Source organism: Phacochoerus africanus, chromosome 2, assembly GCF_016906955.1.
Source record: "Phacochoerus africanus isolate WHEZ1 chromosome 2, ROS_Pafr_v1, whole genome shotgun sequence".
Classification (NCBI taxonomy): domain Eukaryota; kingdom Metazoa; phylum Chordata; class Mammalia; order Artiodactyla; family Suidae; genus Phacochoerus; species Phacochoerus africanus.
The window spans coordinates 148,082,096-148,098,298 of record NC_062545.1 but is presented as its reverse complement, the minus strand read 5'-3'; the positions used below and the strand labels follow the sequence as shown (position 1 = coordinate 148,098,298).

Here is a 16,203-nt window from a genome sequence, read left to right as displayed (position 1 = left end):
CTCCTTTCAGAAATAAAACATAGTTAAAACCTTAGATTTGGCTCCTCAAAAATAAGAGATTTTGAAAGACAGTGAAATCCTGAATCTTGGATTGCAGTGAACGTGGCTGTCATTCAGGAACGAGGGCATTTGGTGCCCAGTGACCAGGTTGGGAGCTGGAACGGTGCCCACTAGGTCCCACTTCCCACTGTTTCCTCAGAGGGCATCCCCACAGAGAGCAGCTGAGCCGGAGAACGTGTAAGCCCTTGACGCTTAGTAAAGCACGACTGTCCCCTGCTCCTGGGCCAGGTCCGCACATGGTATGGGGAGGGGAGTCCCAGACTGGCCCTTCAGATCCGAGCCCCCGAGAGGCTGTGAGCCTGGGGCGGGCACAGCCGGCTGGCCTCACCTTCTCCCCTGGTGAGGAGCCCTGGTCCTGAGCCCTGCCCTTGAGGTTTGAGTTCTTCCCCCACTTCCTCCAGTCCTGGGAGGTCTGCACCCAGAGAGCTCCAGATAGGGGAGAGAATCCATGAAAGTCATCCTGAAATAGGGGGCTGGGTGCCCACTGGACATTTGCTGTGCAGGGAGGTTTCAGAGTGAGTCTAAAAGGCTGTTGTCTTCCCTGAAATAAGCTCATCAAAATGGGTTTAGGAGAAAATGCCAGAAGGCGCCTTGTACTGGAATCGATTCTGTCAGGAAACTGTCATGAGTGAGTCTGGGAGGTTTGGTGTCTCAGAGATTCTTGCTCTTTTGAGACAACTTGAAATAGGTTGCTTTTTCTCAGCTTCACTCTGGTTTCTGTAGGCATTTCTATACACTGCATACTTATGAAGTGGCGTGCTTTTTGTGCATTTTCTCTTGATTTATCAGCAAATTATCTTTCCATTGAATGACAGACGTTCCTGAATGCAGTGGGCTAGCTGCTGGAAACATTGGTTTCCAACATGGTTCAGTTCTAGGAATCCCGAAACTTACCCCAGGTCACTGCAGTTGTGCACAGTTGTCAGGTGACGTGCTTGACTTGTTTCAGTAAATGGGGGGGGGGGGGTCCTGGGAACTGTGATGGAGAAACATGAGATTAATGACCCAGGATAAGTCCTGAGGCCCCTGCGCCCACCTGTGCTCTGTGAGGTGACCCCACCTGAGCACTGAACTCTGCACCTGTGGTAGTAGTTTAACCCACCAGAGGGGGCTCTTCAGTCAGGCTCTGACCCACAGTGACAAGTGCTCCAAACCTTTAGGGCTCCACAGCACAGCTCCCAGCCACCCCCACTTCACATCCAGCCCCTTGTCTCTGCCACTCACACCGAAAAGCATGTCTTGCCAGCATCAAGGTTTTCTTGTCCTCACTGCCTGCCCTATGTTGCTGGCAAGGACACACCAGGCGCACAGGCTGGCATGCATAGAGCAGCCTCTTCGTCAACCCAGGGTCTGAGGCAGAATCTGCTCTCTGCTCCCTTCAGGGCCTTACAGAAGCAAATGCAGGTCTAACGTGATTACACCTGTTTGTTTGAGTCCTGTTACTGCCATATGGTTATGTTTGTGTATTTCATACTTTTACATGGAAAAGCCATTTGCTGAGTAGAGCTCAGCAGCGTCACGTCTGCCGTGGTTCAGGCAGAGGCAGTGAGGGTGCCGGCCAGCGTGAACAGGGCCCAAGTGAGCAGGGCCGGCGTGTGTGGCCTGTGTGCAGAGTCAGGGCAGCTCCCTTTCTGCCCACAGCAGCCTCCAGCAAGGAGAGAGTATAGACTTTCTAGTTTGGGGCTGGTTTGTCCTCCTTGACCGTAGGTTTGTTTGGACCCATGGGCTCCATCCAAGAAGAGGGAGCACGTGTCATTCCCCCTGTGAGTATGAACACCTGTCACTGGAGGAGCTGAGGCCTCAGACACAGGCTTGTCGGCTGGTGGGTTCAGGTTTGGTACGAACTAACCAGAGTGTCCCGAGGTGGTCCCGTGACCCTGAGAGGCCATCACATGCGCCATGTCTATCCTGCAAATGATCCCACTTGCCTTCTTAGTCCTCTGAGACTTCATGGTTTCAGCCTGACGCCCTCGCCCATGGTCCCTGTTGCTTCACATGTGGTGGGGCCGGTGCCCCAGAGAGTCTTCAGAGTCACTTCTCCCACCTGACAATGGCTCGCTCCGTGCTGGCAGCAGTACTGTTGTGATGACTCTGGGTGAAGCAGGCACACTTCCCCTGGGCTTCAAGATGCTGAGAAGGAGCAGGTTTACCCCCAAAGCTGCTTGAAGCCTCTGCTCTGGGCAGCAGGAGGCAGGTGCAGGTGCAGTTCTGGCAGTGTTTCAGTTTGTGTCCGTCAGTCAGGACCGTTAGCGCCTTCCTGATTCTTTGCCCAAATTATGATTCTCTTTAGTGTTAATGGGGTCTTATATTCTGCAGGGCATTGTTTTAGAGTTGTTGTATCCCCAAGGTTGTGATGTCTTCACATAGCACTGTTTTGCTAGTGACAGGATTTAGTCATATATATTTTCACATTCAAGGCAAACTCACAAGGGAGGCATGGAAAAGAGCTCTTCCTCACAGCTTTGCTCAGCAGCATCTGCTCGGGCTCTGGTGGGAGGCAGCAAGTGCAGACGTTAGAGTGATGGGGGAGCAGGGAGAGGCGGCGACAGCCTGGGCCTCCTCCCCACCCCCACAGCAAGTGCAGCACTTGGACCTCTCAGGTCCCCCTTAGCAGCGGCAAGCGTCTCACAGCTGCAGGTGCGTGGGCGACACATCTGGCAGCAGGAGTCTACCTTCTCTGCACCCCTCTCCGTTGGTCTGGCCTGTGGACCGCTTGCACACGTGTTTCCCCTGTGCTTTGTGGGCTTCTGTTGCCATTTCTGCTCATCTCACCTTTTCTTTCACTGGCTCTTTGTTAGGAATCAATGCCATTCTTCCTCCTTCTGATGTTAGGTCTTTGTTGGTTCCGCCTTAACAGGACTCCCACCCAGAACCTGATTGTTTGTGTCTGCCATTTTTTGAGGTTGATAAGTGTTTGTGGTGGGAAGTGTAGGTCTCAGCTGCAACACAGGAGGAAAGCCCATCCTCGTATAGAAACACACAGCAACCCATACTGAAAGGTAAAGTTTAGAGGCAAGTGGCTAAGTGCTAGCCCTAAATAATCATAGACGCCACTGACAGAGTTTTTATAAGTGAAAGTGAGGCAGGGCTGGCTTTTGGCACCAGCCAACAAGAGGCAGGCCTGCCACCTCTCCTGCCCTATGACAGCAACAGAAGCCTCGGCAGAGCAGGAAAAGCAGGACCCTGCACTGTCACCCTGGGAAGGGGTAGGGCACGGCCAGAAGAGTCAGCACAGTAGGGAGTTTCCTGGTCTCTGCCCTGGGCTGGCCCTGTTGTGGGGCTGCCCTGCTGGGAGCAGGGGATAGCCGGAGGGGACAGGGATGCCCTGTCATTTATGGCTTTTGCACCATGGACAGCCTCAGCCAAGCACAGCTGTGCCAGGGCTCGGGGTCCCTGTCTGGGAGAGGGCACCACAATTCTGCATATGAGCCAGCCCAAGCCCCAGGCTCACCCCGAGTACAGATGCAGAACAGAAGAAATCACAAGAATTGCTGTTAAGGCTCAGTGGGTTAAGAACCCGACTGGTGTCCATGAGGATGTTGGTTCAATCCCTGGCCTTGCTCAGTGGGTTAAATATCCGGCATTGCTACAAGTTTTGGCGTAGGTTGCAGATGTGGCTTAGATCTGGTGTTGCTGTGGTGTAGGCCAGCAGCTATGGCTCTTAATAGACCCCTAGCCTGGGAACTTCTGTATGTCACAGGTATGCCCCTAAAAAGAAAAAAGGAAAAAATAATAAATCAGAGCCATGAAAGCTGACCCACCATGGAAACCCACCCTGGGTGTGGGGTAGATGGTATTGCAAAGGTGTAAGACTCATGTCACAGTCCACAGATGGCAAGACGGAACTTTCCATCTTAGCCTGACTGGGCTGGTCACCTGCAGAAACACAAAACTTTGTTCTCCAGAGCTTCTAACAGGATGTAAGAGTCAGGGTATCCAGGACCCCATTTAAAAGTTACTCAACGTGCGAACACAGGGACTGGCAATTCCTGAGAGCTGACAGCAGGTGCCTGCCCCCAGCCCAGGCAATGGCTCATCGCACAGGTACTGCAGCAGTTTGCATGGCTGTGCCCATGGCCATCAGGAAAGACACAGCCTTGCAGGGTGCAGACCACGAAGAGGAACCAAATGGAAACATCAGACCTGAAAACAGGTTCATTGAAAGTCGCCAGAAGGACCCCCAGTGACAGGTGGCAAGGAAAGACTGACTAAGCTTGAAGACACATGCAGAAACCACCCTGAAGAACAGCAGGGAAACTTGCCAGGCGAGGGGACCAGAGTCCCAGGAACACTTGGGTTGAATCAGAAGTTGCATGTGTGTGTCACTGAGTCAAAGAGGGAGAGATTGGTGTGGAGAAGATACTCAGGGAAATAAGGGCTGAAATCCTCATATTTGTTGAAAGATCAATTGACTGGCCTTGATGATACAAACTGATTTGGCTGGTTGCAGACGTTTTCAGAGGCACTCGCTGTGTGCATGCTTCTTTTCCTCTGGGATCATAGCAGGCTGTGGAGAAGGCCACATGCAGGCTTCGTCAGTGTGCGGGGAGGAAGGAGGACTCGAGATGGTCACCAGGACGGGGGTGCAGCCCTGCTTGGTTCTAACTGCAGGGTTGGCTGAGGCTAGATCACGCATGTCTCAAATATGAGGGATCTGAGTTCCTGCCATGGCCCAGTGGGATCAGTGGCGTCTCTGGAACCCTGGGACACAGGTTTAGTCCCTGGCCCGGCACAGTGGGTTAAGGATCCAGCATTGCTGAGCTGTGGCATAGGTTGCAACTGTGGTTTTGATCTGATCCCTGGCCCAGGAAATTCCATATGCCTCTGGGCAGCCAAAAAAAAATACGAGGTGACTTTACGCCTGTTTTATGAGCAGCACACATTTGCAAAGAGTTTGGTTTTGAGGCAGCCTGAATCTTTTCCTTTATCTTCAGCCATTTGCTTGGCCAGGTTTGCCATTGGACGTATTTCAGTTTGTGTAGGCTGGTTAGCCTCCTGGCACTGTGGGGTCGGTTTCCCACTCTGAGAAGCAGGGACGCCACAGTCTCCTGCTGAGATTTGGGGCAGGTGCTCCTGAACCAGCTGGTACATTTACGAGACCAAGATTTATATGGGTGAACAGGCTTCCCCAGATTAGGTGTCCAGAAAATCAATGTGACGAAGTCGTGCGCATATCACCACAGTTCTGTGCTCTGCTTTAGGACGCTGGCAGTACTGCGGTTACTGTCAGGAACTTCCCAGATAATTTGGGGATAACACGTATTGGGCTTTAGGAAAAAAATAATTGATACTGAAAATAATGTGTGAAAGTAGCATTGTAATATTATGACAGCAACATGGAGGCATGTGAGGACTTTTCTCATTTCCCAGCACGCCTGTTCCCGCAGACCCGCTGGGTCTGCCCGAGGAAGAACTGGTGCATGCTGAGGGTGAAAGGATTATTGAGAGCAGCCAGGCTGCCAGGTTGGTTGCTGTTGAAAGCTCGGGGCCTGTGAGACAGGGGAGAGCGTTTCTCTGTTACCGCCTCCCTGGCCATGTTCCGCCAGGGGAACAGGCAGACTTTTTGGTGTTGTCTCCCTGAAGCTTAAAGACTAGCTGAACTTGGGAGACGGTGCATGTGTGTACACTGCTGCCTTCCTTTCCCCCTTTTCCCCATCTTGGGAAAACGTCATTGGAGAAAGTTAGTTTAAAATGTCTAGAAATGCTTCCAGTTCTGTTTCATGAGAATGCAGTACGTTTGAGAGAATGACCAGGGATGCTTGTTCTCTGGCCAAGAGAGATGTGTTTCTGCTGGTCTGAATCACCTTTAGGTGGTATCACTTCTGTCTTAGGAGAAATTTATTGCCTGAGACTGGAGCTTGGAATTCATGTGACTGGTCATCGGCATGCTGTCCCAAAGAGCCTCCCCCCCACTGTGTCAGATTCCCTCTGCAGGTAAAATAACAGAGCGGTGGAGGAGGAACGTGCTGCTGGAACAGGCTGCACTGCCCACACCTCTGCGTTCCCCCCAGCCGCCCCCACTATTCTAGCCCAAGGCATGCAGTTTCCATATCTCTTGGCTGCCTCATCTCTGTATGTCAGAATTGTTCACGGTCCTGCATCTTCCAAGTAGATAGATGGAGACATTTTCAAGAGCGTCTGATGCCGTTCACATTCACTCTTTTGTTTTGAGAGATTGTGTACATGAGTAAAAAACGAATTTGTATTTCTCTTCACTTACTCACTTTTAGTTCTGAAGATTTTAAAATATTTATATTATTTTAAAAGTAACATTCATAAAGTAAGTAGTTCATTACAGATTACTGTATTTCAGAAAGCGTGGTTACCTTTTGGTAAACACAAGCCGTGGAAAAAGTGTCACTCTCAGTCGAAGGCAGGAGAAAACGCATTTGAGCAGGATTCAGCCGCCACTGCCACAGGTGCTTGCCTGCAGGTCACATTGGGAATCCCCAGGCCTGCTCCCTGAGAGCCCCGTGCGCCCACCCAGCCAGGTGCTGATGCCTAGGTGTGAACCCTTTTTGGGGCGCCCTGCACGCAGCCCAGTCTGGGGTCGCTCCCCAGTCTCTGAGGTGCCAAATTGTGTGCTTCAGGCAGACTTTAAATGACCAGCTTTTTTTTTCCCCTTGAAGAGATAGGATGCAAAGTGAAAGGATGGCCTTCAGTATTTTCAGACCAAAATTTAGTGAAATATTCAAAATAGAGTAAGTACAGCCAACTAAATATACCAGTGAGTGTAAATGCCGTAACTTGTTAAAATTAATAAACCAAGGTGCTCTTTGTTAAATGACTTTAGCTTAGCCCAAGAGGATGTGTTATGGGTAAAGCTCGTGACCACCTAATGATGAATTAGCTGTAGACTGGAGTGTTTCTGTACTTAAACACTGAGGTCAGTGTGTAGGCACATGAACTGTGCATCAATAGGCTAGAAATTGGGAGTTCCTGTCATGGCTCAGTGGTTAACGAACCCGACAAGTATCCATGAGGATGCGGATTCAATCCCTGGCCTCGCTCAGTGGGTTAAGGATCCAGCATTGCCGTGAGCTGTGGTGTAGGTCGCAGGCACGGCTTGGATCTGACGTTGCTGTGGCTCTGGGGTAGGCCAGCGACTACAGCTCCAATTTGACCCCTAGCCTGGGAACCTCCATATGCCGTAAGTTCGGCCCTAAAAAGACAAAAAAAAAAAAAAAGACTAGAAATTAGAGACAGTGGTGTCAGAGACGTCACCCTTGGCCTGAGTGCTCTGGGTGTGGCTGGTGGTTCCCGGTCAGAGCTGCTCTGTATTGGGCTGGGGTGTGTCCACTAATTTAATGGGGGGTAAAAACTGGCTGGTCCTGAGCTGCGGTGCTTTGCTGCAGGTGCCCTGCCATCTGGCGTGCCTCCCACACAGGGAAACAGCCTGGTGGAGCCGCGTGGAGGAGGGTTGCACAGGACGCACCGAGTGCTGAGGGCATAGGAAGACACAGAGGGCACCCCATTGGTGCCCTGGGTCTGGGACCTTGCAGGAGCTCCCTGACCTCAGGGCCTCATTAAAAATGAGTGGTTTGGAGTTCCCATCGTGGCGCAGTGGTTAATGAATCCTACTAGGAACCATGAGGTTATGGGTTCGATCCCTGGCCTCGCTCAGTGAGTTAAGGATCCGGTGTTGTGAGCTGTGGTGTGGGTCGCAGACGCAGCTTGGATCCCACATTGCTGTGGCTGTGGTGTAGGTTGGCGGCTACAGCTCCGATTCAGTCCCCTAGCCTAAGAACCTCCATATGCCACGGGTAAGGCCCTAGAAAAGGCAAAAAGACAAAAACAAAAAAAACAAAAAATGGGTGGTTTGTGGGAGGAAGTCAAAGTTCTCCAGAGTTAAGTCCATCTCACAGTCCTCCTTCCTTTGAGTGTTTTCTCCACATTAAACCACAGGGACATAACGACTACGGAAATATGAAAAGTTCAAAAAAGCCCAAAAGCCTGCGTGGCCACATCCCTCCTCAGGGTCTGGAAAGCGAGCTTTCCTCTTGCGCATGGTGTCCCAGGTTGCACCGCCATCGTCAGGCCCTCTCCCCGGTGTTGGGTGGAATCTGTCCTTAGCGTACACGTGTCCTGAGTGTTTGGGGGTGGGCACTCATGCTCGGTTGTCAGGGAAGGGAGCATAACCTGGTTTTGCTGTGAGACCATCTCTGGCTGAAGGTGGTGGTTGAGACGCTCCCAAGCAAACAGCACCCTTTGTCCTTCCCTGGATCCATGCTCAGGGTGGGCTTGCCGGGAGCCGTGTGTTCAATGTCGAGAACATGGCGTTGTGGACCCCACCCCACAGGCCTGCCCCAGGTCAGACTTGGTGCAGATAAAAAGTCCCAGGTGGTCACCGTCCTCCAACCTGCCAGCCACCTGCCCAGGGTCCATCTCTGCCAGGGCGGCTCAGAACTCAGGGAAGCACATCATCACAGAGGTGGTGAAAGAAAGCCAGCAGCCAGGTGAAGGCTCTGGGCAATTTCAAGGGACATGGGACCCAAGGACAGAGCCCGAAATGTCACTGCTTTACCTCTGTTTCTTCCCAGGAACAGAGCTGGGATGTCACTGCATCCTGCCTCTGTCCCTTCCCTGGAACAGAGCGGGGATGTCACTACATCCTCCCTCTGTCCCTTCCCGGGAGGATGCCGCCTGCCTGTCCTCCTCTTTGTGCGTCCTGCTGTCGGCGCCCCATCCTTGGTTGTGTCAGGTGTCACCAGGGCCCTGCTCCTCCTGTCCCAGCCCCCCTCACTTGACGTGTCCTGAAACAGGCCTGAGGTCTGTCAGGTAAAAGGGGGGCAGACCCCCATGGACAAAGCTGGGGCTCCCCATGCAGCACCTATCCCCCAGGCTCTGCTGCTCCTCGAGCACAAGCGGTTGGCAAGTGCCCTGCTCGTTAAGTACAAAACCTGCCAGGCACTTCAGGCAGAGCCCCCGTTAAGAGTCGTGCAGCTGAGAAGCGGCTTTTGGGTGTTCTGCGTGGCCTGTCCCGGGCAAGGTGGGCACGCAGGAGCAGACAGGCCAGGCCACTGCCTCTTTACGTTGTCCATCCCGGGCACCTCTTCCATGCTCCTCTGCCTGCAGACCCTATCTTGGAGTTTTTGAAGGTGTCCCTTGTTCTTTTCATGGAAGTGGGGCCTGTGCTGAAATCTGCAGTGGTTTTACCCCTGGGAGGGAGTGTTGCGTGGGCTCTTCAGGAAGGTGGTCTGTCTCTAAGTGTGCTGACTCTCGGCCCTTTGTCAGGTGGATGACATCCTAGGAGAAGGCAGCGATGACAGTGACAGTGAGAAAAAGAAGCCAGACGATCCAGAGGAGCCAGGACCCAAGTCTGGGGAGCTCGGGGCCCTGAGGGCCCAGAGGGGGCACACGCTCAAGTCAGCGCCACCCAGCGAGAGGCACGCAGCCGATGGCCGGGGGCCCAGGTGAGGGCGGGCCCAGGTGAGGTGGGCATTCGTGGGCCCGGGTGAGGCGGGCATCATGGGCACCTTTGTCTCATCCTTGGAGTTATGAGGTGTTGAGCTGACTACAAGGTCTGTGGGCTGGTTCTGTGACAGGCGTCTTGGGTGGAGCCATGCTCACCTGGGTGCAGACTGGTCTGACCACCACCGTCAGGAACCTATAGAAACGTGTCCCAGATGTTTGGCTCCAGAGTCCCAGCGCCCTCTCTCCATGTGGAGAGTATTGGGTGGTCAGCCTGGGCAGGGCTCTCATTTACACCCAGGAGGTTTGTCCTTCCCGGAGGTGGAGGAAACTGGGCCCTGTGGCATCTGTGAGGAAGCGCCCCTGGTCTCGAATGCCATCAGACATAGGGTGGGGTGGAGTGGGGATGGGGCATCTGCGTTGCTAGCAGCCAACTCTGGGACCTGAGCCCTTGGCTTAGATCCTGCGCACCGCTCTGTACCTGTTTGTGGGTGTGTGAGGGCATCCTCCACACGCCAGCCTTACTTCCCAGCTGCCCTCCCTCCAGGAGAAGTCTCACTAGCCTGCCCTTCTACTACACGATGCTCTGTGACAGCATCTGGCCAGTGCACCTTGTAGATAAAAAGTGTGTTGTTATAGTTCCACATGCCTCTCCCTCCCTGTGGGCCGGACCTGGAGCCCAGGAGCCCAGCCGGTCACTAAGCACACGGCAGCAATAGGCCCTGGGCAGAGGGAGCCCAGACCCCAGGGTTGCTACAGCGTAGCAACTAAGACATCTAGTTTCCAGCAAAAAGAATCATGAGACAGACAGAGGAGGATCCACACACAGGACAGAAGGCAGAGAGCAGCTGCCCATGAGGGTGACTGGATAGTGAAAGACAAGATTTCAGAGGAGCCATAGGAAGCTGCAGGACGGAAGGAGCGTGTGGCCCGAGTCCCATCAGAGATGAGAGTGGGGGGCCCAGGGTGAGGCCAACACATGGCAGCACTCCTGGAGGAGGCAGAGAAGTGCTCCAGATGCATCCTGGAGCTGCACACCCTCCAGCTGGGTCCTCCAGTGCAGGCGCTGAGGCCCTAGAAGCTGCCAGAGGAAAACCCTGAGAACCCGAGAGCTTAACTGCAGGCACTGAGGCCCAAACAGCCAGAAATCGTATACCCAGCAATATTGGCATCCATGGTGGGGGCTGCAGCACCAGACATAGTGAGCTCGAACACAGGACGTGCTGAAGGATCCCCGCCAGCCCCAAGCAAGGCGCCCAGAGGGTGTGAGCGCCCACAAGCCTGGTTCTCTGCTTTGCTCAGCTGAGTGAGGCCCCAGCTATGAGAGGACATGTTTGCACTTGCACCATCAGCCTGTGACACGTGCAAGTGCTAACCGCACAGGGTGGGGATAAATAGGGGCCAGTGTGACCAGCACTGGGGTGTGCCTGTGGCCTACTTTGTCACCTATTAGAGCTAGTCACCTATTAGAGCATCTCTTTAAAAGAATGAAATCCTCGGGAGTTCCCTTCATGGCGCGGTGGTTAGCGAGCCTGACTAGAATCACTGAGGATGCAGGTTCGATCCCTGGCCTTGCTCAGTGGGTTAATGATCCGGCCGTGAGCTGTGGTGTAGGTCACAGACACGACTCGAGTCCCCCGTTGCTGTGGCTGTGGCGTAAGCTGGCGGCTACAGCTCTGATTGGACCCCTAGCCTGGGAACCTCCATATGCTGTGGGTGTGGCCCTAAAATAGCGGGGAAAAAAAAGAAAGAAATCCCCAAACATAACAATTTCCATGTAGGTTTTTTGTGTTGATGAGCAACCTGTGTTACAGTTGTAGCTCAGGAAGCAGGCTCTGGTGTGAGCCCTGACCAGGTGGTTCCTGAGCTTTAGCCGCACTAGGATGCACTTGCGTGACGAACACAGAGGACGCAGGGAGAGAGGACAGAGGCGCAAATAGATCAGGTAGTTGGGCATGGGTCCGAGTGGCCCTTTTATGGCAGAGCCCAGAAAGGAGGAATCTACGTGCTTGTGTTTCCATCATGTCCTTGCTTTATCCCACATGGACTTTGAGATGATTTTCAGGCCTTAAATTTTCTCCAAAGTAAATCTGTCAGCATTTCTCTAGGGGGCTGTGCAGTTGGTTGTGAAAACAAAATATAAATATTGCCTGTTCTGAGAGGAAAGGAAGCTGGTATCAGTTAATTAGTAAAATTCAATTATGGTGTGTATATAACCAAGACTGAAGGTTTTGCCTGTTCCTAGTCAAGCTCTTTGTCATTCATCACAGAAGGTCTGAGGTCCACGTTCCCAGGACTGGGAGATGACCTTGTGCCTGTGCCGCCTGCACATTAGCAGGCATCTCCCTGGGGCTTGGCTCTGGGGACTCTGACCCCACCTGACAAGTCTCTCAAGGATTGAGGGCCGGTGCCCATGCAGCCCACGCTCTCCCCAGGGGCTGCAGTGCAGCAAGGGCTGCAAACCCAATTCAGGAGGTTTTAGTGACATGTCACCCCTGAGCTGCCCTCCCAGGGTCCCTCATCTTCCTCCTAGCTCTTTCTGTGCCTCCCACCTGGGGACCACAGAACCCCCCCCACCCCCACCCCCCACCCCCCCGGGGACCTCAGACCAACCCCTCTCCCCCAGGGATCATAGGATCCCCGCCGCAAGGACCACAGACCCACTGGGCTTCCTAGTGTGAGCCCCAGGTCACACCCAAGCTTCTGTGATTGGGCCAAAGCCCCTTAGGGTGTGTGAGGGTCTCTGTGCCCAAAGACCCCCCGTCACAGGCGTGCGGAGTTGGAAGGGATATTTCCAGGGTGCTGTGTGAGCATCTGTCCAGTAGGTGATGGGCACGCATGCTGGTTAACAGTGTTTGTGTCCAGCCCAGTGGCCTCGCCCCCACAGTGCCGTCCTCCATCCTCTCCTACATCCTCTTGGTCCTGGGAACACAGAGCTGGTGGGACTGGGGAGCGTGAGCACCCTGCTGCCTGGGCTCTCGACCTCAGCACCCAGCCCATGGTTGCACCAGGCACAGGGCTGCACCCCATACCTGAGCGTCATGGTGCTTGTGCTTCTCTTGTAGGGGCCACAAGAGGAAGCTGAACGACGAGGACGCTGCCAGTGAGTCCAGCGGGGCGTCCAGCTGTGAGGACGAGGAGGGGGGCAGCTCGGAGGCAGATGAGATGGCAGCCGCACTGGAGGCCGAGCTCGGTGACCTCATGTGACTACAGGGCGGCAGGCGACTCACCTCCGGCCTCCCTGGATGGGGCCACTTCTTCTCCACTTGTTTTGCAGAACTCCACCTACAGAAACACATTATTTTGCAGAAATAGGTGTTTTTAGAAGTTTTACTACAGGAAAGCCTACTTTTTACGGGACAGCGTCGTGGGGAATGTGGGCCGTGCCAAAGACCCTTGCTGAGCTCAGCCGAGCTGCACAGCAAGGCCGGAGTTGGTGGTCTGTAATCAGGAAGACAGGGGTGTGGGGTGTTTTTTCCCTTTAAAGACCACAGAGGGCTATTTAGGGTGGAGATTGGGGACCTGACAAGACATAGGAACCATGTAGCAGGGACCCAGCACCCTCCGTGACCCATGCTTTTCCACAACTGAAGTGTGTATGGAAACAGTACTGTGAGGACCGCCTGGTCTCTGTAGCCTCAGGTGACTTGGCGGCCCTGGGCCCACAGGTTTTGGGGTGAAGGGCACAGCCCGTGCTGGCTTTTGGCTCTTGTGTGAGATCAGATGTAAAGTTTTGTATATCTATTTCATATGTGACCCACCAAACAGATTTTTCTTTCATTTAATAAAAGTCCTTTTTGTAAGCCTTCTTCTCTGCCGTGCTCCATCTGCACCACGTGGAGCCGCCCAGGCACCCTCCCTATCGGGTCTTGTGGCACAGAAGGCCTGTCCAGAGATCCCCGGTGGATCACCAGGGCCTTGGAGTTTAAACAGGGAGAAGTGATCCTCTCCGAAGCCAGTCCACCGCCCTGGGCTTCCTCTCACTGCGGTGGGTGAGCTTGCACCAGAGCTTCAGGCATGCAAAGGATCGGTGTTATTTCTAATTGTTAGATTAATGAAAATTAGATCTGATACATCCAGGGAAACCAAAGGCAATTCTGATTATAGGAGCTCACCTCTGGCAAGGCCTGAAACGAGGATCCCCACATACACCAGACAGCTGGGCACGTGTTCTTTGGAAACCCCTGGGCACTAGCCTTGGGCTGAGGCCCCAGGGGGAGGTAACAGCGGTGCATTTGCCCAAGCCTGCCCTCAGGTCCAGAGTCTGGGGAGAGAGGACCCCGTCCCCTGTGGAGAGAGGACCCCCGGCCAGGGCTGGGGCTGTGGTGTGTGTGAACCAGCAGATACTGTCAGTGACGCAGTGGACACAATGTTGTGCTTGCTTAGCGCCCGCAGGTCATATGAACCCTGCCTCCAGACACGTGCACACTTAATGTGTGCACATGCATGTGGGGGCACACGAGCACACAAGTACACACACATACATGCCACCACCCTGGAGCTGACATTCACACAAGATGCAGGTCCCTGAGGGCACAAACTGATAACACCTCCAAGGGTCCACTACATCTTGGCACTGAGCCAGAGCGGAATAACCCGCATCAAAACCAAAGCCCTCTAAGGGCCTGACCTTGGCATCTGAGCTCCGCGCAGCAACACAAGTTGACAAGGTCACCATGTGATGTGTCACTTGAGAGGCTGCAGCGAGTTCCACAGCATTTTCTGGGCAGCTGCTCCCCAGCCCTTCCATCTCCCCAGAGCCGACAGTGTTCCAGAAAAGCCCAGATTTGTTAGGGGACTTGTGCCACGTGGGGTGAGGGGCCCCGGATGGGCCAGGTCCACTCTGCAGAGAGGCCCCCATGAAGCTTGGGTTCCTTGAAGTGTGGAGGCAATGACCTGCTTGCCCTGTACAGGGGTTTGGACATCTACCACCTCGGAGCCCTTGGCCTCAACCTCTTCCCTTCCTCTCTGTGGGTGGTCCCCATCCAAGGGCAGGGTCACTGGGGAGCTGCACTGCCCACACACCGCCTGTGGGAGACGCCATGCAGGTCCTGTCCAGCCTCATCCCTGGGGGTGGAGCTGCCACCAGCCCACAGCCTGGGAGCACTGTCTTGCAGCGAAGGAAGTGGTCAAGGTACCAGCAGGGGCAGGCGGACAGCCGAGCCACCGGCCCGAGCCTCCCAGTAGCCAAGCTTTCTAGGGCTCTGCCCTGCATGGTGCCCAGCAGGTCCTGCCAGGCTCAGTGAGAGGGTTGTGTGGGGCAGAGATGAGGGTACAGCCCACACTCCCAGAGTAGAGGTTCATCACAGATTCTCAGCGTCAGCTCCATCAAAAGTCAGGGCAGGTGCGCACTGTGTCTGAGGGCTCCCTGTCCCCAGTTGGGGCCTTGGAAGCCATGGCACCTGGGAGCCAAACAGACCCTCCGGGCTCTGGCAGCGACTCCACCCGTGCTCCCTCCATGGAGAAGAGACAGCGGCGCCTCTGTCCGAGCCCTGAGCGTCAGCAGCACCAGTCAGACCACCAGGCAGAGCCGGGGGACCTGCTGTTGCTTCAAGCACGCAGAACAGGTTTACCAGAACCAACTGCTTTGGCAGCTGCTGTCCTAAACCAGCACCAGTTATTCTCCCCCTGGTTTCCATGCTCACCTCCCCCAGCTCCGAGGGCTTTCCCCACCTGCTCCCTGAAGCTCCAGCCTTTCCCCTGACGCCGCACTGTCTCTCTTGCATTACCCAGGGCCGGGCCCACAGTGGCACTTCCCATCGAGTGAGTGTGAATAGTAGTGATGACGCAAGAAGAGAAGCCTCTGCCTCAAGAGGGGGATCTCTGGGCTGATGGTCCTGGACGGTGCCTCAGAGGGACCCCGAGGTGGCCCACTGGCCTCCCTTCCGGCAAGGACCTGCTGCACTTGTCTGAGCACATGCTGGGTCTGCACACTGGATGCAGTTTGAAGGAAGGGTTTCCTGTGAGTAAAATAAGGGGTCAGAACAGCAGACATAGCAGTGCTTGAAACAGCACTGGATTAAGCAGCCTGACAGGGACCCAGCACTGAAAAGACATGTGACTTCGTCCTCTCCTTTGAATACAAAAATGCAAACCCAGGGGAACCCCTGAGCTCCTCACAGCAGGTGTTTATCTTGCCAAAGCCCCACGGCAACATGTGGGCCAACATGTGGACGTGTGTCTGGGAAACACCCAAGTTGCAGTTGCTCCTCCCATTCAGGGTCCCCCAAGGTGCACATGGTGAATCCAAAGGAAGCGGCCCTGGCTCAGTGAGCACCCACATCCCTGATCGTCTGGGGAGTAAGTCGAGGGTGTAAATTCTAGGGTTTAAAGTTGGGGGTTTCTGTTTGGCCTCCACCCACATGAGCTACATGGAAGAACCTCCCGGCAGGGGCACTGGGGCTGGGTCCCTAGCAGCCACCCACCCTGCTCTTGCTGTCCCTACACATCTGGGGTTCAGTGCTGACCCTCCAGGTCAGTAAGGTGAGGAGCTTGTGTCGGCAGCCCAGCTGATAAGGAGAGGCTGCTGACTGACCTGGTGTCCTGCCACTGCCCACCTCACTCTGTCCCCGAATCTGGCTCTCGCGCTTCGTTCCGTCCTCAGGCCCCTGGTCCCCCCAGGCCCTCGGTCTATTTCTGCCAGGGGTTTCACCCATTCAGTGTGGCTCTTCTCAGGTTTCCCAGAGTTCAGGCCTCACTGTGCATCCTGTGAGAACGCACAGGGCCAGGTGT

At 54.5% G+C, this 16,203-nt stretch overlaps 1 protein-coding gene across 4 annotated transcripts in view; it reads left to right on the top strand.

Moving 5' to 3' along the window:
- CTDP1 (CTD phosphatase subunit 1) overlaps positions 1-13,274 on the top strand; it is a 41,935-nt gene extending 28,661 nt beyond the window's left edge. For 2 of the 4 annotated variants that reach the window (XM_047766904.1, XM_047766903.1), the window contains one exon: positions 12,537-13,274. In XM_047766904.1, the coding sequence (XP_047622860.1) occupies positions 12,537-12,678 (142 nt within the window). In that variant the 3' untranslated portion in view covers positions 12,679-13,274. Of the gene's footprint in view, positions 1-9,294; positions 9,474-12,536 lie in introns of those variants that run through there. The other 2 variants (XM_047766902.1, XM_047766905.1) reach the window with 2 other exon arrangements.
- The last annotated feature ends 2,929 nt before the right edge of the window (positions 13,275-16,203 follow it).